The 22,145-nt window shown below is 33.5% G+C and overlaps 2 protein-coding genes across 2 annotated transcripts in view; one reads left to right on the top strand and one right to left on the bottom strand.

Moving 5' to 3' along the window:
- LOC125833455 (DNA-binding protein S1FA-like) overlaps nucleotides 1-13,466 on the bottom strand; it is a 73,754-nt gene extending 60,288 nt beyond the window's left edge. The window contains exon 1 of the mRNA XM_049512617.1: nucleotides 13,457-13,466. The gene's annotated coding sequence lies outside the window, so the exon portion shown is untranslated. The remainder of the gene's footprint in view (nucleotides 1-13,456) is intronic.
- On the top strand, nucleotides 6,355-19,621 carry LOC125833438 (valine--tRNA ligase, mitochondrial 1). The gene is made up of 22 exons (XM_049512592.1): nucleotides 6,355-6,501; nucleotides 6,588-6,638; nucleotides 6,710-6,778; nucleotides 6,991-7,050; nucleotides 7,305-7,474; nucleotides 7,577-7,649; nucleotides 8,766-8,831; nucleotides 8,913-8,996; nucleotides 9,143-9,220; nucleotides 9,512-9,595; nucleotides 9,700-9,779; nucleotides 9,911-9,968; nucleotides 10,049-10,351; nucleotides 10,448-10,618; nucleotides 12,926-13,125; nucleotides 13,570-13,978; nucleotides 14,521-14,772; nucleotides 14,861-15,361; nucleotides 15,896-16,002; nucleotides 16,927-17,026; nucleotides 17,950-18,098; nucleotides 19,186-19,621. Exons 1-22 carry the CDS (start codon nucleotides 6,499-6,501, stop codon nucleotides 19,349-19,351), a joined length of 3,234 nt encoding a protein of 1,077 aa, XP_049368549.1. The 5' UTR covers nucleotides 6,355-6,498; the 3' UTR covers nucleotides 19,352-19,621.
- Nucleotides 19,622-22,145: the final 2,524 nt, after the last annotated feature.

Here is a 22,145-nt window from a genome sequence, read left to right as displayed (position 1 = left end):
ATGTACTAATCGAAGAAAAAATTATTAATTTATGGGCGATTGCTTTTTTCATTGTTATTTTCATAATTTTTTTCTCCCAAACACTAGTAATATTCACGTTTGTAAATTCTAGTTTACACGTAACTCTATGTATTATGGTTAACTAATATATTAAAAAGATAAAATAAAATTACTATACTCAAGTAAAAAAATATATATGTAAGACTCGTGATATTTTGTTGTTTTAATAAATTTGGCATAATCAGTAACAATGCTTAACTTTTGTTATTTAAAATGCTTAGAAAATCAAACTTTCAAAGATGTTATGAGTTATTTATTTGGGTGTCCGAATTGAGGAGAGACTCAATTTAAGATTTATTACATACTTTTTTTTATCACAAAATCATTCACAAATCTTGCTTAATGTGATTTATATCTTCATTTGCAAACAATTATATTAAAATGGAGTTTATTCTATGTGTACGCAAAAAACATTAACAACTTAGATTTTCTTGTAAAAAAAGCCATTAAGAATAAAAAGTGAAGAATTTTTCACCAAACTCCCAAATAAGAAAAAAATGAAAAAGAATTACTAAAAAATTAAGTTAAATTATGAAAAAAAATCCCGACTTATGGTTTGAATTAACTTGATTGGGTGTCAAGTTAAGAAAATTACCAAGTATTTAATTTAGTGTGACAAAATTGAACCAAAACAATATTTGATTTTTTAAAATACAATAAACTATAGTAAATAAATAAATAAAAAAATACTCCGTTCATAGGTACAAAATTTGAATTAAAAAAAAATAAAATTTTAATATAGATTTTGAGCGTAGATAGTAATTAACTTACAAGTTTTTCCTACAATAATTATAATGTCTGTACTGATCGTCGAAATATTTTCGAAGCAAATGATTCTCCATTATTATTATAATAATATAGCTAAAAATCATCAAAATATATAAAGCATATCCGTCATATTAATGTGGAAAAACTACATTTCAATGCATATGACGATGCATTTATATATTATAGGTAGGAATTAAGAGAAGGACAAACTAAGGGCATAAATAGCATATTTTATGAATAGATTCGATTCGGGATGGCTCAGTGGTTTGGACTTGGGACTTCCATGTTGGAGGTCTCAAGTTCGAAACCCCTTGTCAGCGAAAGCAAGAGGTTTGCCTTCTGGGTCGAGCTCGTCGCATTGAGTTTGCCTAGTGTGAGTTACCTCTCCTATGTGGTTTGTGAGCTATTGCATAAGAGCAGGGGTATTACCCTGTGCGCACCTAAAGGGCAGCGGATGTGAGTTTCTCTTGTCATAAAAAAAAATTATTTTCAAAATATTTTAAACTTGTTATACAATTTATTTAGTTATAAAGCTTTTAAACTTGTCATAATATTTAGTTGTCAATGATTGTGTTGATAATTAAAATTGTTGAGTACATCCTCCTTATACAAGTAGAGAATTGTAGAGTCCTAAGTTAACTATACTTAGAGTCATACTACAATACCTATAATAATAATAATAATAATAATAATATAATGCAATTATAAATAATCTAATCCTAGTTGTAATATAATCCTAATCGATATAAGTAGTCTAATTCTAGTTTGATTCTAACTCTACAGCAGTGTTGTAAACACGTTAGTCAGCTTTGTTAGACATGTTCCAATCATCAACTTCTTTCATCTTCAACATGCTATAACATATTCACCATGAATAAAACAATATATTTAAGTTACTAAATAGTTTTCTAATTTAGCAAGTTGTCATTTTTTTGATTGACTAAGAAAATGTTTTATTATATAAATTGAAACAATATGAGTGTTTGATGTATGAAAAAATAATCTAGATTGCAGATAGTTTTGAGTCAAACCAATTAGAGCATGCTTAGCTAGTTAGCTTAAATATATTTTTATCAAAGTTTTTTAAAAAAAGTATTTTGAAAGATTATCAGTTCGTTATTTGAATTCGTAACTTTTGATATATAGTAAAAATATATATACGTACATCTAAAAAAATATATTAGATCTAAATTACAATTTTAACATCAAGGATTTGCACGTATTATTTTTATATTAGGGTAATTTTTATCTTTTGTCATTGAACACTTTAAGTAACAAAAGAAAATGGAGAAAATGGTCAAATGCCCCCCTAACCTATTAGTCAATTCTCAACTACACACCAATACTTCACGAGAGTCCTATTACCCCCCTAAACTTTTTATTTTTGATATTTTATAACCCTTAAACGCTGACCTGTCAAAGAAGGTGAATACACCTTCCTTAGGCGCGTAAGAATGTATCTAAAACACATTATCTGCATTTCGGAATCCACGTGTAAGTCCAAATCAGCCTAAAATTAAGGCTTTCAATTACAACTTGCATTTCTAAGCTTTTTTTCTCCCACAAATCTTCCATCTTCTTTCTTTCTTCTGCCATTTAAAAAGTTTGAAGCTTGGGAACCGTTATCTTCCATTTCAAAACTTCAATGGTTACTTCTAGGGGTGTTCACGGGTTGGTTTGGATCGATTATTGGTCAAAACCAAAACCAAACCAACTTAATCGGTTTTAAAATTATCAAAATCAAACCAAACCAAATATAATATACATTTATCAGTTTGGTGATTATCGGTTTCGGTTTGGTTTGGTTCGGTTATTAACCATACACAAAAATAAAAGAAACAATTAATTTAAAATGTGAAAAAAGTGACAACAATTCATTCAAAAGGAAAAATAGCTAGAATGACTTATATTACTGAACTTTCGATCACTAAATTTACTATCAATAAAACTTTAAAATTCACTATATTGGCCTAGAAGGAAGAGACAATAACATTTTCAGTCCCACAAAAATTTGTCATAGACACTCATATACATGAAATCAATAAAGATAAATGTTTTATCTTGGGCATTTTTGCTTTCAATAAGTAAATTATAAAGAAATTTTAATGAAAATATGTATAAGATCTTTAAAATTGTTTATAAAAACAATATATTAAGTATGTATATTAATAAAATATATGTATATAATTCATCAGTTCGGTTCGGTTATTTCTTCGATTTTTTCCGAATAAAACCATAACCAAACCAAATACTATCGGTTTTCAAAAATCTAAAACCAAACCCAAAAAAATCAGTTTTATTTTATCGGTTTGGTTTGGTTTTTCGGTTTGGATCGGTTTTTATCCAAACCGTGAACACCCTTAGTAACTTCCATTTCAAATCTTGAACATTTTGAATTTCTAATATTCTCTAAAAAAATTCGCTATTAGATTCAAGGTTCAAAGTTATTTTTCTCACTCATAAATATAGAATTGCAAAGTCAACTAGATCTAGCTATGAAGCTTGAAATTTCTTCTCCATGTCAATGCCCAAAAATAAGTTATTTCCCTCTTCAATTCATAAATATAGAACCACAACGTATGTACACCCATTCTTTTCACCTTCCTCAAACTCCTTCACCATTACATCTGAACTTGAAGATTTACTGATTTAGAAAATACCAATTTGCAAGATCCATTTTTTCATTTAAAGATCGATTTTATTTATTTTTTAGAAGTTACATCACATGATAAATGACATTGTTAAAATTATCTGGGTGGCTGAGCAAGTAATCTTGAAAAGAACAATTCTTGGGTCACTATGACTTGCATTACTTGCTAAGAATAATGTAGAAGAAGAAGAAAGGTTGATATTCAATTGAAGAGTAGACATGTTGTTGGTTATGTTTGGAATTGAGAATTTTAACCTAATTAAAAGAATAAGTTAAAAAAAGTGGGGTCTACTGCATCTGAAATAAATTGGAAAATAAAATTGAAGAAAGTGGGCCCACCTAGCGCGTGTATACAAGCATATGTGTATATATGGTAATGACAAAAGTTGAGCTTTTAAAGGTTACAAAATATCAAAAATAAAAGGTTCAGGGGGGAGGGGGGATAATAGGACCCCCGTAAAATTTAGGTGTATAATTGAGAATTGACTAATAGATTGAGGGGTCATTTGGCCATTTATGCACAAAAAATGTCTTAGGTAGAGAAGAAAATTGCATGGCAAAAATGTTGGGTTTTGCCTTGAAATTTTTACCTTATTTGAAGTTTATTTTTTTTCCTAAAAGAAATAACACATAAATGTTTTTACTTTTCATGAAAGAAAAATATATTTTTCTTCCATATTTGGTTTATTCTTTTTTTAGAGGGAGAGTTTGGAGATATATAAATTGAAGATCCCTATTCTCATAACATAACATAAGAACATCCACAGTGTAGTCTTTTAAGAGTTCAGTTTATGGGGAGATTTTCTCCCAATATGTTTATGTTTTTCCAATATAAGTTTTTAATATGTAGGTCGTTTGACCAAACTATAATAATGTTATATCTTTTAGAATAGTTTTGTTAGTCATCTGATTTACCGTCTCTATGATTTGCAATTGTAAGCTTCCACATGACGCCTTAATTACCTTCATAACCCAACAAGTGGTATCAGAGCACATGGTCCAACGATCCCATGGTCCAATGATCCAATGGTTGAACAAGAGGTTGAAGACAGGCTCAAGATAGCTTCAAATTAATTTGTAATTAATTTGATGATAATGAAGATTTTTGTCTAGCTACATGTGGAGAAGAAGTTTTAAACCATATTTTCAATATTTTTATTGCTGCAGTTTTAAAAATAAAACAAAATATTGTTAACCAATTTTTAACCCATATATTTTAAACTTTATTTTTAAACATGACAAGCAGCAGTGATGAAGACTATGTGAAGAACAAAGATTATCATGCAATTGAAGAAGATGGATCAAGTTTTGTCAAGAAAATCCAGCCAAAAAGGGAGATTTGTTAGGGTTTTACCCTGATTTTCTTACCTTATTTGAAGTTTATTTCTTTTTCCTAAAAGAAAAGACAAAACATTAATATAAATGTTTTTACTTTTAATGAAAGGAAAATATATTTTTTCTTTCATATTTGATTTATTCTTTCTTTAGAGGGAGAGTTTAAAAATCTATAAATTGAAGATCACTATTCTCATAGCATAACATAAGAACATCCACAATGTAGTCCTTTAAGAGTTTAGTTTATGGGGAGATTTTTTCTCTCAATATGTTTATGTTTTTCCAATATAAGTTTTTAATATGTAAGTCATTTGACCAAACTATAATAATATTATATCTTTTAGAATAGTTTGGTTTGTCATCTGATTTACCCTCTCTATGATTTGCAATTGTAAGCTTCCGCATGACGTCCTAATTACCTTCATAACCCACAAAAAATAAATCTGTTAAGACAATAATTTCACTAGACATAAGTTAAACCACAAGGTATAAGTTCAATGATACAAGTCGACACAAGTTATGTCCAATGACATAAGTTTAGTGACACAAGTTATGCCTTAAGAGGAGAGATTATGTCCCAAGGCACAAGTTATGCCATATAACATAAGTTCACAATGTTATTCTACCTAGCATATTTTCAGTGACACAAGTTATGCCTCAAAGCATAAGTTTAGTGGCACAAATTATGTACAAAAAACAAAGTTCTCAAAACGTCATGTCCCACCAATAACATACCACAAAACTTACGCCATAGGGAAAGCACACTCTAAAAAATTTGCCCAACGAAATTAGGTCATAGTTAAAAAATAATTTAGTCAGTAATTTTTACTAAATGAGCAATATTGGTAAAAATTAAAGACCATAATTTTTGGGACAAACATTAAAGACAGCCCCGAAATAGAGGATTTGACGAATGATCCTTTCAACACTACAACTACTTCATGCTAAAAATCTTAAAAATTAAATCCATTAAATTTAAATTCTGAATCCATCTTACCCCTAATACTTACATAATCTTATAGGAAATTTTACACAAATTTTATAGTGTTAAGAGCTAATTATATCTTATCCCCACTCCTTTTCAAATTACAAAAAATCCTTTAAATTTGGTGGAATACAGATACATCTCAAAACGTTCTAATACACCGCATCTCAGTTTCGAATACATCACTCAATGTCCCTATACATCACATCTCGATTTCGGATACATCACTCAACGATTAATACATCGTATACGTCTCGATACATCGCCTAAAATAATGTATCCGATCGATAATCGCGTAACGTGGTGTATTCGAAAATAGGAGAAAGTAGAGATTGTCGTATTTTTTTCGAATGATAGAAATTTTCTAAAAATATAGCAAAATAAATTGTGTACTTAGGTAATTTCCCCAATCTTATATCTATTTTATTTTGTTTCATTTGTTTAAAATTGCATAATAATCTCAATTTGGGCTCATTATTAAGCCCAAAATATTGGGCCGAATATATATAATCGCATTTTTTTCACGCAGACAACTTTTTTGGAACTTCATCTAAATTTCATAACGGCTTGCCTTAGGGTACTCGTCAAAGCCTCCCAGTATTCACTAGCTCAGTCCACCACCTACATCGGCCGGCGGCCGCCATTCCCGTCGAACTTTTCTTATCTACGACGTCGTATTTTCTCTTCTAAACCCGATAATATGGTGAGATTTTTTCGTATACTTATTGATTTCATTTCTGATAATTCAAACTTTCTGTGGTTTATATGAATGAATTGAAATGATTGTAGGCTGAGTCGGAGAGTAAATCACACGAGACAGTGAAAAATTGCAAACCGGAGGTAGTTATTGTGATACACATTGTGATTTTCCTTTATTGAGCTTTTTTTGATTGACTTTGAGTATCTGATAGGCAGCAGCATCAGAAGGAAAGCAATTGACACCTGAAGAGCTGGAGAAGAAGAAGAAGAAAGAAGAAAAGGTCTGAAGACTACTTTTTTTTTGGATTCTGCTGTGATGGATGATTCCCCACAGTGAACCATTGCAATTCGATACCATGTTTTGGCGTTTAAACGATCAATTCCTTGTTACAATCATTATTCTTAGTGATATTCAATTCTAACTTATGATTGACTCAGTTAATTGATTGATTCAAAATATCTAAGTGGTCCCTTTGTGTATATTGTTTGGCAGGCTAGAGAGAAAGAGTTGAAAAAACTCAAGGCTGCACAAAAAGCGGAAGCAGCAAAACAGGTAAAACTACTTTGTTTATTTATCTAATTATGTTTGATACTTGTGTACGTCATAAATGCATGGCTTGGTAGAATGGCTCTTAGCTATCTCTGTTATGCTGACTGATTGAGGAAAAGGAATTGCCAAACTCTTGGTACCACTGCCAATACGTTCAGCAAGTCTGGACAATGACGAAATTATGAAATTTCTTGTTACTCTAATATGATTTCTGCTTTTCCAAGCTTCTCTGACTTGGTTCATCTGTATTAATTAAGGCACAAGCCAGCTCCGCTGTGTCAAAGACTGCTAAGAAGAAGAGCTCAAAAAGGGATGGTGGAGAGGAGAACCCTGAGGATTTTGTTGATCCAGAAACACGTCTGGGGGAGAAGAAGAAACTCTCCCGAGAAATGGCAAAGACTTTTAATCCCAGTGCTGTAGAGAAATCGTGAGTTTGAAATTGGCTTACCTTAACTTTTCAATTTACTAATTCAAAAAAAAGATTCTATTGTTAGCACACTGTTATGATTCTTTATGCTAACCTGACTAGGTGGTATGCATGGTGGGAAAAGTCCAATTTTTTTGTTGCAGACCCAAACAGCTCTAAACCACCTTTTGTGATTGTGAGTTTATCTTCTGACTTCTTGTGCTGTTGTTCTAATTGATGATTTTGGTGTGAATGATATCTAGGACATATAGGATCTATAAGGAGCTTGGTTCATCTACAAATGCAACTATTTGTAGTTTGAGTTCTTAGGATAATATTTTAAGGAGAAGCACATGTTGGTACTCATGCATTTGACAATTTTTACTTACTGGGATGTTAATGTTTGAATTTATGTTCGTACAGCTAGACCTTTTTATTTGTTATCTTAACTTGATTTGGTTCCATGAGGTGGGTTTGGAAACCTATTTTCTACCCTCTTTCTCATGGATCACAAAAGTACCCTAAACAATTTAGTAGTTGCTAATGAGGAAGAGAAGTTTCAGTCGCTCATTTTCCTCAAGTACTCTCGGACAGTTTTGTTAATCTTAACTTCTCATTTTCTGTTTTGGTGTCATGATGTGGGTTTGGAAACCTATTCTCTTCTCCCTTCCTCAGTTGTTCATTATCCTGGAGTACTCGGACACTTTGTCAATTTCAATAGCTCATTTCTCTAGGATTTTACAGTGGATGGTGCTATTATGCCAGTTAAGAGGGAAATTCGTTTACCCTCTTTGGACAAGGTGAAATTTTTTTAAGACCAGAAACAATAGTGGCTGGTGATTTCAGTTGGGGAAACAAGCTATAGTTAGACGATTCTGCAGTGAGCTAATAAAATCTTACATGGTAGTCAAAATCATTTATAACAGCCAATTTGTTCCAAAAAGAAAGCAAAGAATACATTTGAACATAAGATTAAGTGTAAAATACTTTTTGTCTCAAAAATTTCTGGAGTTGCTTTCTCCCTGGATTGCCCACCAAATGTCTGCCTGGATGGAATTCCATGTCATCAATGACACTCTGATTTACTTACTTAAAGTGAATGCTCATGTGGAGCCAAAAGTAAAATAACCCTATACAGAGTACTACAGTGAAGAACTTAACTGGTATTTTTCATTTGGACAATCACTTGGTAAATTGCATTAACAATTTGGAAGGAAAATAAGCTGAAATGAAAATCTTGTTTGTTACTGTGTTCCTGGTCTAAGCTTGGATTTCTTTCTCCCGAGCTGCTAACCTCTACATCTAAATGCAGGTCTTGCCCCCACCAAATGTGACTGGTGCTCTCCATATAGGACATGCACTCACTGCTGCCATCGAGGTATCAAAATTCAGAATCACTGAGCCTAGTTCTGAGTGTTCTTCCACTTATACAGATTTTATATTTTACCTTTGTGTCCAGGATACTATTATTCGTTGGCGGAGAATGTCTGGATACAATACCTTGTGGGTCCCCGGGATGGATCATGCTGGGATCGCAACTCAGGTTGTGTTTCAAACATATCAAATCATGACTTCAAACATTGTTCTAGGGTGTTAAGTTAATCCGGTTTATCTTTACCTATAATAACATGGTCTTTTATGCTGTTTATCTACTATTTTCTAAGTGTGCATCGTGGATGGTGAATCTAGGTTGTTGTGGAGAAGAAGATCATGCGAGAAAGGAATTTGACTAGACATGATATTGGTCGGGAGAACTTTGTTGCTGAGGTGAGTATATACTGCTATCACCTTATTTCACGTCTAGTGCTTATTTTGAAGTCTATGATTATTTTGTTTTTCATTCCCATAAAAATCACTTCAATGGCCATAATATCCTTCCAATTGTTGTTTTCAAGCAAATAAGATCTTTCCAATTTTTTGCCTCTTTCTCAGTCTGGAACAAGGTGTCTTAGGAAGAGTTAAATAAAGAAAAGCAAGTGCTAATTTTAACAATTCTTTGCACATGTAGCTTTATTTTGTTAATTGTAATATTAATTGTACTCGCTAAGGTTTTTGTAGGTCTGGAATTGGAAGAATGAGTATGGGGGTACTATACTACAGCAATTACGTCGCCTGGGTGCGTCACTTGATTGGTCTCGTGAGGTATGAATCGTGAGTTTAACCTTTTCTTCCCTGTGTTGGGAAAATCCTGAAGTAGTTGTACAATTCTTATTTGTTGTGCTCTAACACATGTTCTGTGAAGTCAGTGCTTTACCATGGATGAGAAAAGGTCTAAGGCTGTAACTGAAGCATTTGTTAGGCTTTCCAATGAAGGTCTTATATACAGGTATGCAGCTCCTTCATTTTCTTTCGTCTGCCTTATCTCCTCATTATGTGCATGTGTAGCATATTCTTGAGTGCGCAGGTTTCTTGAAATAGTTTTGGCTCTATATTTAACTTTTGTTATCATCTATCAAGGGCTCCACGTATGGTGCATTGGGATTGTGTCTTGCGTACTGCAATCTCTGATATTGAGGTGAGTCATGCTGAATCAAGTCTTAGATGTTGTAGCAAATATATCCTTATTCACCGTTGAAAGTTACTTGCTGTTCGTAGGTTGAATATACAGACATCAAAGAGAGGACACTTCTGAATGTTCCTGGATATGAAGAGCCTGTGGAGTTCGGGTTGCTGACCTCATTTGCTTACCCCTTAGAAGGCGATCTTGGTGAAATTGTTGTGGCGACCACCAGAATTGAAACTATGCTTGGTGATACTGCAATTGCTATACATCCTGAAGACAAAAGATACAGTCACCTTCATGGGAAATTTGCTATTCATCCATTCAATGGAAGAAAGCTTCCAATAGTTTGTGATGATATACTTGTAGATATGAACTTTGGGACTGGTGCTGTTAAGGTATTCTATATCATTATGTTCTGAATGTGGTCAAATAATTGCCGCGCCTCCAGTACTCATCATTGCTTATGGACCATTCTTTGAATATCCTGGCAGATAACTCCAGCCCATGATCCAAATGATTTTGAGGTTGGACAGCGTCACAAACTAGAATTCATAAGTATTTTTACTGATGATGGGAATATAAATAGCAATGCTGGTCCAGACTTTGAAGGAATGCCTCGTTTCAAAGCTCGTGTCGCTGTGACAGAAGCTTTAAAAGAAAAGGTATCTTCATAACTTTTCTGTACTGTTTTAGCTGGAAATAAAATGTTAATGGACTGCATGCATGTATTGATATACAAATTTGTTCTAATTTGTGATGATTTATGTTGTCTCACATATAAAAGATCCATGAATGTGTCTTCATCAAAGGAAAAAAGAGGATCCATGGATGTGATGGACCCACTTGCTTCTGAGATATCCATGTATATACCCATTTCTGTCCAATATGAGTATATGTAGGAAGGACTTCATACACATAATATTCATAAATGTTTGGTCCTCCTTTACATAGTCTCTCTCCATTTGAAACCAACATTCCATATCTTGCAAAATGTAAGGTATTTTTTTGATGAGGTAAATACTTTTATTATTCTTTGAAAAAAGCTATAAGAGGTATATAAAAAGTAGAACTACATGTAGATGAAGTGGGGAGAATCATAAGGTTTTAGGTTAAAATACTAGTTGTTTTCTTCTCATCTGCTTAAGTGTTGTTTATAGAGTTACCCTGCACCTGTGCTGGTGGGAGGTAATGGAATAGTTGAGGTGCGTGCAAGCATGCCCTCACCATCATCAAAAAAGAAAAAATAAAGTAGAGACTACATTAATAGATGATTCTCTAAAAATACACCCGTCATCTTATTGATGGGTTGATGAAAGCTCTTTTGTTCAAGTCATTCGTTTCCCTCATATTCCATGACAATATCTTCAACTTCTATGAACCACAATCTTCTGCTTTCCCCATCCCTTTACCCCTTTGCCTCTGTCCCTTTCATCCACCTGACCTTTCCTCTGATTCACCACAATATCAGCCCTACCTTCTTTCACCCCCCTAGCTATCCCTCTCCACTCTTCTATCTCCTGCTCTACAGCATGTATCAACACAAATGAAAAAAGCATTTTGGCAATGTAAGATTTGTCTTGTACATGTGTTGCCCATGCTTAAAACATGCTATTGGGCATTGTGTTTATGACCATTCTGTAGCATTATGCTCCAGAGGTAATGGACGCCTAATATATAAGTATACTTCATATGGAATTTCCAATTTGCTATAACAGAGAGATTAGTTATGTACCTAACCAAAAACCTTTATCAGTATGTACCTAATGAAAAACATATATGCTATATGAAAGTACGACGCAAGCCAATATTATGTATGTATGAACTAAAGTACGTACATGCAAACATACAAAATATATATATATATATATATAAGCTATATAAAAGTACAACCTGAGCTAACATGCTTTAGTTTATTTCTTATTAACTATTCTGTTTGGTATGTTAGATATGTTCCATATGATTACAATAAAAGTACATCGAATTATAGGCTTTTCATATATTTTCAATATTATTGATTGGAAGGACCTTAATGCGTATAACAAATGTAAACTTGTTGATCCAGCTATGTTATCCTTAGGTTCTTGTTGTACTTCTCCCTAGTTTTGAGTGTGGTGGTTGTAATAGGGAATCACAATCTCTGTCCTGATGTACATGTTATTTTCTATTTTGGTACATCCAAGAGGTTTTACACGCTTAGACACAGTAAAATTATCCTACACAACTTTTACAAATTTCAAGTTGTCAAATCCATGAACAACTAAATACAAATTTTGTTGCAAATAATGCTAATAAACTACATTTTTAATGATCACGGGACCTATTTAAAATATAAATTGCAATAAAATAAATTCAGTGAATAGATAGAGCCAATGGTACAATAGATAAATGCCTTACAAGCCAACTAGTGAGCAGTCTTATTTTACTACAGGGTTTGTGAATGAATGTTGGGCTGAGCCACTTTCGAATGGCATCAGCTGCATGTGTAGCTTATTAATGGAAACAAGTTTTGTGCCAGGGCCACAGTAGCAGAGGATCTATTAATTGATTTCCAGAAACCTTGGTAGTGATCTTCCATTTTTGAACTTCAGTTTCAACGAGAGCCCAGGCTTTTTCTGTTTGTGTTTTTTTTCTAACCTAGTAGAACTCCATAGCATAAATTACAATGTATTTTGAGTATTTTAATTACTTGGAATTGGGTGAAAGCACATACTGTTCCAACTTTTTCTTTTCGATATATAAAATTGTGTCTCACTTTTAGTTCTCTGAGTTCTTGAGACTTTTGAATCGTGCTTAAGTTATGACCTATGAAACCATGGGTTAGATTTGAGGATACCCCCTAGAAGAAACTGTGCTACATAAAATTGGGCTTCAGGATTTTATGACGTACTTGAATCAGTCGAAAATAGTGACCTGGGATGATTTGAGTTGTCTGTGGCTAAGATGCATTGTCTTTGATTTATGTATTACAGGGTCTCTACAGGGGTGCTAAGAATAATGAGATGCGCCTTGGGATTTGTTCAAGAAGCAATGATGTAGTGGAGCCTCTCATAAAGCCTCAATGGTTTGTCAACTGCAAAATTATGGCCAAGCAGGCTTTGGATGCTGTTGTGGATGAGGATAATCAGAAACTGGAGATTATCCCAAAGCAATATGCTGCTGAATGGAAAAGGTAATTTTGGATCTCCCTCCCCCCCAAAAAAAAACTTTGATTATGTTTATTATGTTGAATAAATGCTAGGGCTCAAATGAGATGTCAATTTGTGCTATTTAGTCTCCACGACCCTATACATATGTACACTGGTGTATTTTTATGGGTCTAATGACTCTGTTTTAGGTTCTTCTATTTGATATAGTCTTTTTTTCATTGCGGCAATGGATGTTCTATCATTTACTTTTGTGTCAGTATCTCATCAGTGATCAGACATCGATGCATACATGCAAAAAACTTGGTTGTGATTTTTGTTATGGATTCAATGATACACTAAATACAGATACTTTTATAAAATGAACTTTAAACAGGATATTTTGTGCCATTTTCTCATTTCTTGATGCATCATCTGCTTCAAAATCTTTTGTCCTCTATGTCATGAAGACTTATGTGGTGAACATGCAGATGGCTTGAGAATATTCGTGATTGGTGCATCTCAAGGCAACTTTGGTGGGGTCATCGTATTCCTGCTTGGTATGTCACACTGAGTGATGATGATAAGCAGAAGGAATTTGGTGTGTCTGACGATCACTGGATTGTTGCTAGAAATGAAGAAGAAGCTCGAGATTTGGCATCTAGGAAATTTTTGGGGAAGAAGATTGTTGAGATCTCTCAAGATCCAGATGTGCTGGATACCTGGTTTTCGTCTGGTCTTTTCCCATTATCTGTATTGGGGTGGCCAGATAATACTGCAGATTTCAAAACATTTTATCCAACTTCAGTTCTTGAAACCGGACATGATATTCTCTTCTTCTGGGTTGCACGTATGGTAATGTTGGGAATAAAGCTGGGAGGTGATCTACCATTTTCAAAGGTTAGCAAACCTAATCCTCCCTCATATGAAAAACCATTTTTTCTTATTGAGCTTTATGCTATAACTGGAGTTTGATTCTTTGAATCTATTTTAAGGATCATGTTCACCGAGATAGTTCTAGCTCCATGATTTATGGTTTTTTCACTCCTTAAAATTGACTCTGTGAGCTCGCTCACATTGCTGGCCCCAAGCCCGGATAAAGGAGGAGGGTTACCGAGGGTCAAATCAAAATAGCCTCTCTACCCCATAAAGGTAGGGGTAAGGCGGCGTACATCTTACCCTTCTCAGACTCCACTTGTGGGATTACACTAGGTTTGTTGTTGTTGGTCTCAGTCCTTGACATTGAATATTAAGTAGAGTTATTGGTTATGAAAGTTATATTGTTGTTGTTGGTCTCAGTCCTTGACATTGAATATTAAGTAGAGATATTGGTTATGAAAGTTATATTTAGTAGTTCATTTTTTATCTACACGAAGTAGTTATATAACTTGACGTTTCTTCTGTCATCACAACAAATCTATTCATTTTATAATGATTTGCAGGTTTATTTGCATCCAATGATCCGTGATGCTCATGGGCGTAAGATGTCGAAGTCGTTGGGAAATGTTGTTGATCCTCTTGAAGTGATTAATGGAATCACACTTGATGGTCTTCATAAAAGATTAAAGGAGGGTAACCTAGATGCAAAAGAATTTGAGAGGGCAAAAGAGGGACAGGCAAAGGACTTTCCTGATGGTATTCCTGAATGTGGTGCAGATGCTCTTCGATTTGCCCTTGTCTCATACACTGCGCAGGTTTGTCACATTTGTGTCTTAAGATTTAATATGCTGTTTCTTTTGACGTTCTTTGGGTATTGTTAACTTTCTTAATTTGTACTTCCAGTCCGATAAGATCAATCTTGATATTCAGAGAGTGGTTGGGTATCGTCAATGGTGTAACAAACTGTGGAATGCCATTAGGTTTGCCATGAGTAAATTGGGTGAAGATTACACCCCTCCAACAAAGATAGTTCCTTGTGACATGCCTTTTAGCTGTCAGTGGATACTCTCAGCACTTAACAAGGCCATAGCAAGAACTGTCTCATCCCTGGAATCTTATGATTTCTCCGATGCAGCAACAGCAGTATATTCTTGGTGGCAGTTTCAGTTGTGTGATGTATTTATAGAAGTAATCAAGCCATACTTTACCGGTGATAATCCAGAATTTGTATCTGCAAGAAGATCTGCTCAGGACACCTTGTGGCTTTGCTTAGATAACGGGTTGAGATTACTTCATCCATTTATGCCTTTTGTCACCGAAGAATTATGGCAGCGCCTTCCTGCTAGCGGGGATTCTATAAAGAAAGAATCTATAGTGATAAGTGATTATCCTTCATATGTAGAGGTATGATCTAATCACAAATTTTAAAGGTCTAGAACTGCTAATAGACATATTACCTTTGTTGGTGGCTGTTAACTGTTAAGTAAGGTTTGATGTGAACTTTTTCTTTTCAGTTGACTCGGACTGAAGTGTAGTTTCTTTTCCTTCTTTTCCTCTTCTTCTTGCTGTTGGTTTTGCATGATGATAGAGTCTTGGTTACTCTAAACTTAGGTATATGATCTATTTCTGGAAAACCAATTTAGAGTCATGCATGTACGTTGTTAAACTTCTCATCAAGTATCTGTGAAAAGGAAACCATGTAGACAATTCATTTTGCAAGAATACGTATTTGAAATATGTTAACTTGCTTGAGGATCTGAAACAAGCAGCTTATCAACACGAGTCTAGTAGTAGAAAACAGGACTTAATATAGTGTGAGCTTATCAAGACGAGTCTAGTTGTAGAAAACAAGACTTAATATAATGCTCCATGCCAGCTGCTAGTTGATTCTTATATTGTCTAATGACCATGTTGCTTTACGTCTGTTCAATTTTTCAGAGCTGGAATAATGATAATGTGGAAGCTGAGATGGAAAAGGTGTCATCCATTGTTAAAGGACTGAGGTCGAAGAGGGCATTGTTGCCTCCAAAGGAGAGATTTGCAAGGTAAACATTTGGGTGTATCCTGTGTCTCCTGGATCACTTATAATTTCCATATATAAAAAGCATTTCAAATGGTATTTCTGGTTTTCTTCAGGAATCTCTTTGTATGTGAAGTCTATGTTATAAATGCCATTCAATATTTATTGTCTGTTGAGCATTAAGCCAAAATTTTGTGAACATGTGCAACCTGTCCTCATAAGAATGGTTGAAGTACCATAGGAATTATTTTTGAATGAAAAAAAAGAGTAATAGGGTGGATAAAGAGCATGTTAATTCCATTTCGTGTTTAATGGTATTGAATAAGTCGTCGTTCAATATGGCTTTTTGACTATTAGAGATGTGAAAAGGTTGAATTTATCTTGGAAGTGGTGGAAATGCAAATCCGCTCTCAAAAATGGAAGCACTTTAAGCAGTCACAAATGAGGTGGGAGTACAATGCAAATAAAGAAGGTTCAACCATTCACCTTTTCATGATATAATCGACAATCTATGAATTAGTTAATGTCTTCATTCCTAATGCAACCTCTCATCTAAGTTGTTTGAAGTATCACTCTTTCTTATCCATATTTAGAAGATTGTAATTCACTTCGTCAGCTTTCATACTGCTGCTATTGGTATTTTTCTGTTCAGTTGTAATTTCGTTTCGACTTTGGAGGACCTATGCTAAATTCCACTAGATATATATGATGTATTACACCTGGATGAAGGATACCAGTGTGCTGTTATCTGTTTGACTATGTGTTTGTGAGTCATTCATTCAGTGATGCAGCCTTGATATATAAATGATTGCAAGAGAGACTTACATGTTAGGCTTTCTTTATAAGACTTGATAGTCTAGTTTGGTTTGAGAAGGAAAAAAACTTTTTCATAAATCCAATTAGGACATTTAACTTTCCAAACTAATGGTGGTGATCTTGCTGTCTGCAGGCGAGAAGCGTTTGTGCTTTGCCGGACAAATGATATTGTGGAGATCATAAAAAGCCGCGAACTTGAGATTTCTACTTTAACTACACTGTCATCTTTGAAGGTATCTCTTTCTATGTCTGGTTTGGTTCTCTTTGATTCAAGGCTTTTTCATGCCTTCTTTGTGTTGTCTTCTCAGTCGTGAAATAAGAAAACAAATTAGTTTGCTAATGTTGCTTATTTATAAACTGTTTTGAGAAAAATGGCTTATACTTGTATTTCAATTGAATGTGAGTATTAGCTGGAAACATTGTCCAACCAATGTATGCTGTTTTGATGTGTGTTGCACAACAACACTTTAAAGAAATAGTTTTATTGTTTTTCTATCTATGTTGCTCAGACTCTTCAAAAATGTCAATTGGTGCATGTTGGATTCTCCAAAAGTAGTGTATTTTTGGAAATCCGACACGGGTGTGGCATCGAAAGTGAAGAGTCGGTGCAACTTAGTTTCCAATTGCATTAAAAACATGTTATTCATCCTCATCTTCCCAAAAAGTAGAGAATCTTCAACATCCCTATTTAGTTGTTACCTTTCCTCTTCCACATGATATGAAGCTGGTCTTCAAACATCCTTAAAAGCATCCTTAATGGCCAGTCATTAAGTCATGAACAACAACAACCTTGCCCCAACATGTTCTTAGTCGAGGACACGATCAATTGAAACCTTTGTCTTTTGAGGGAAAAGTGGAATTAGACAAGTCATGTTTGTTGACAAATATCATAGTTCATGCCTATGTTCATCGGTTTTAGTACAATCTTTTATCGGGGAATACAATGGTTGGTGAGGCAAATTGGGGTTTGAACATTAATTCTGCGGATGGATGAAATGTTGATAGCACTAAGAGAGGACCGGCAATTAACCGATGTAGTATGTATGAACTCGACTTTTCAGTGGCTATTAGGTGGGAAGTTTGGAATATGCATGTTATGTTTTATTACTTTTCCTCATTTAGCTGAATCTATATTTCTTGCATTAATCTTCATCAGGTCTCAAGTGACACTGATGCAGCTCCAACTCAATGGCTGACAGAAGTGGTGGATGAATCTATCACAATTTTTCTCGAGGATAAGGGGACTATCGTTAACCCTGAGGCTGAAGTTGAAAGGCTCAAAAAGAAGAGAGAGGAGACGAGGAAGTAAGTGAAATTTCGAAGACTGGACTATTACTACAAAATGATTTTCTGGCTAGATGAATAAGTGCCTTTCAATTGCTTTCCTTGGAGCTAGACTATCTCTTTTTCTTGTCAGGGAATGAAATAAAATTAGCTTTTTGTATAGAAGAGAAGTAAAAGCTATGTTGAATCCTATGTTGTTCGAACACTTCAAATATGTTGATGGATGCATGTCGGATCCTCCAAGAGTAATACATTTTTGGAGGATTTGATAGGGTGCGACAACATTTTTGGAGAGACTGAGCAACGTGGATTGAATCAGTATATAAGACATTTCAACTTACAAAAACAGGAAATTGGTGATTGTCTTTAGTTTTATGAGTTACTGAAACTCGAGGAAAGTTCCAATCAGGTATGCCGTGGAGTCATTGAGTTATGTTGAGAAAGATGCTGGGTGAATTAGGAAAATGTGTAAAAGATCAGTCTTGTTTTTTTTTTGTTAAGAAGTCCCACATCGGAAAAGGGATAGGCAATTGGTCTTGTTATATGGACTTGGACAATCACCCCCTCATAAGCTAGCTTTTGGGGTTGAGTTAAGCCCACGATCCATCTTTACATGGTTTCAGAGCTAGGCCCATCCCAATTCTTTGTTTACCGATGTTGGTACCTTCTATTGTATTGTCCAAGCTCCAGTTAACGAGGTCTGAGTGTGCGGGGTGTTAAGAAGTCCCATTTCGGAAAAAGGGACGATGGACAATTGGTCTCGTTATATGGACTAGGACAATCCTCCTCCACTCATAAGCTAGTTTTTAGGGTTGAGTTAGGTCCTAGATCTATCTTTACATTTTTCACTAGATATTACTATCTTTTTTTCCGGATATTCATCAATTTAACGTAGTGATAGTCCAAAATCATGAATTGTACTCAACTTTGTTCAGCTAGTGCATCCATTTGAAGAATAGTGCATAAATGCAATTTGACTTCTTGTCATTCAGTTGTTTTCGTTCAAAAGTGGGCTGAAGTTAGATATCGTGAAATTTGAGTCAATTTAAATTGTGAAGTTTACTAGCTGTGCAATTTGTCATTGTACCAACTTTTTCTTCTTTTGCAGGCAATATGAAACCTTAACCAAAACCATGAGTACCTCTGGCTACAAAGAGAAAGTTCGTGCTAATGTCCATGAAGAAAATACACTGAAACTTGGTGCCCTCAAGCAAGAACTGGAATCATTCGAAGAAAATATCGAGCGTCTCATACGTCAAATGGAGGCACTATAATTGGAGTAATTTCATGTTGTTGTGCCTCGATTGTTCAACACATTTTGCCCCTATAGCTTTTACAGGGAAATTTGTTTTTTTTTTTTAAAAAAAATATTCTGTTTTAAGTTAAATTTTGCTGTTATTAGTGTACCATGTTGCATTTTTAATATTAGTTTACCATTCTTGAAATTTTTGAGATGACAAGGTGATTTCTGTAATTTGTGATATGAATAGGCTTAATACTAGCCTCCTCAATTCGCTAATATTTTGCCCTTGACCACATAAAAATTGCCAGTATAATGTTTTTTGTTTAACTGTATACACTTGATTATGTCGTGAGGCTGACTGAATTCTATTAATAAATTCGGGAATGAAACGAAGTTCGTTCCCTTTTGTCAAGTAGGTACAGTAGATATGTGATATTTGCCCTTTCGTAGTAGAGCCTTCTTGGATAACTGATTTCTGATGCATTGATATGTTGTAAGTAGGCCATTTGCTATTACGATGGCTTGGTTTCGCTATCGCTCGTAATGATGGACTATATTTTCTTGCTGGGTGGGGATGGGAATAGAGTTTTTGATTTGATGTGACAAAGTGTCTTACATATGTCTAGTTTCTAGTAGAAAAAATATGGCCAACTTTATCCATTATTATTAGTATTATGAATTTATATACACCATCGATACAAGAATATTTACAATAATGATATTTTTAGCTTGAGTACATTTTTTGAGAAAACTATTCATTTTTAGAAAATAAGATGTATTTTTATGAATTTATCCTTAATAAATATCTTGAAAAAAATTGCTTTATGCAAATTTATATTATAGACACTATTAGTATAAAATATTCTTAATATTATTTTAGGGGTATCATCCGACATTAACCATGTTGAGTCATGTCTGACCTATTCTTCTTGTCACATATCGCTTCTTTAATTTGCTCAAGTATCCAAACTAGTTTTTACCCCATACAGAAGTAAGTATATAAAAAAAAATCACCTAAACAATTTATACTATTTTTTAAAAATATTCATGTCATAACCAAGAATCTTTTAACACCTAATCTTTAAATTAATTAGAAAGAAAGAGGATCTAATTATCCTCTATACAATATGCATAAAAAAATCTGATGATATGTGGACCAAACTTTAGCACTTAATTATAAACATACCGACAGCTCCAGGCCAAGTTAGCCATGCAAGAATATCTTCTTATCTTATAAATCAGATCTCATTTTATAATTTTTTTGGAGTAATTAATAAGAAGAAATATAATTTTATTATTTGAAGTAATAATTTAGTTCTTTTTGTTTCTTTCTACCTCCACAAGATAATGGTAAGATCTATGTACACTCCAGTGACGGATTCAGAATTTTCATTTAGGAGATTCGAAAAATAAAAGTATAAACATGTAAATAAACCAATAAAACACAATGGATCCAGGATTTTCATTCAGGGGTTCGAAAAATAAAAGTATAAACGTATAAATAAGCCAATAAAACACAATTCCAAAGAAGTAGTATATAGGTAAATACAAAAAGTTAGTTCTGTTACAGAAGACCTTTCAAGGGCTTGAACCTTGGACGCTAGTGTTAACATAAAAGCAAATCTACCACTATGCTACAACTTACTTCATGTTCATGAGGAGGTTCAACATTAATATATCTACATAAATACATAAAATTTTCCTTATATATATAGTGTATTTTTTTATCGAGGGGTTTGGATGAACCCCTAAAACCCACGTAGGTGCGTCCCTGGTACACTCTATCCTCTTCAGACCCTACTCTATGTTGTTAGTGTTGTTTGAGAATTAATTTTTTTTTATTAATCACCAAGAGCTATCAGCTAAACTAGAAAATCAAATCATGAACTACACGAGTTGTATTTAGATTGTAACGAATATTATTGTGAACTCAATGAGTAAAAATATCATATTTCGAATAATTCGATAAAATTGGATCATTATTTTTGTTCAGGAGAAATTATTACTTAGAGAGACATTTTTGAACTATTTTACTAGTTGAAGAGTATATTTGAGCCAAAACATAAAGCTATGGACAACTTTATTTTAGGATAAAATTTATCAATCAATAGTTAAGGGATATATTTGACTCTTATAAACTAAGGTCTTTATTTATTCTTTTTAATTGTTTTTCTTTATAAGGCTCCTATAACTTAATTATCCTTTCTTTTTTTAATTATTATCTTAAAAGAAAATAATAAGTTGTACTCAATTTCTTTGTTTCAATTTGTTTGTCCTATTTTTTTGTTGACAATACGTTAATTATAACTTTCTACAATCTACATGATATATTTATGCCACAAGATTAAAAGACATTATGATACATTTTATATATTATTAATTTAATATCACAAAATGCAAAAATCTTTTTTAATTATTTATTTAATCTTCATGTCAGATTAAAATCAAATAAAATTTCTTATTAAATTAAAATTAGATAAATAAATTAAAACGAGAAAGAGTATTAGCATTGGATGCCATAGGTTATAGATAGACAAGACCATGTGTGCTTAGTCCCAAAGAAATGGAAATGTTTTGCCATGGGATAACGTGATTCTTGTATTGTGTTTCCCAATTCTTCTACATTTTTGAAAAGCCATCAACCTTTTTCTTATGACAAAAATTATTTAATTACAAAAACATAATTTAGTCAAAGAAAAAAATTAAGCACCTTTAAAGGGCATTATTTATTGAAATCGCAGGGTGAATAAAATTTCTTTATTTTTAATTAAAAATTTCATATTAAAATTAAATTATGAGTAAAAGAAATTTGAATAAGAAATACT

This window comes from Solanum verrucosum, unplaced genomic scaffold (assembly GCF_900185275.1).
Source record: "Solanum verrucosum unplaced genomic scaffold, falcon-dt-bn FXZP01000142.1, whole genome shotgun sequence".
Taxonomy (NCBI): Eukaryota; Viridiplantae; Streptophyta; class Magnoliopsida; order Solanales; family Solanaceae; genus Solanum; species Solanum verrucosum.
This window is presented reverse-complemented; position numbering and strand designations above follow the sequence as displayed.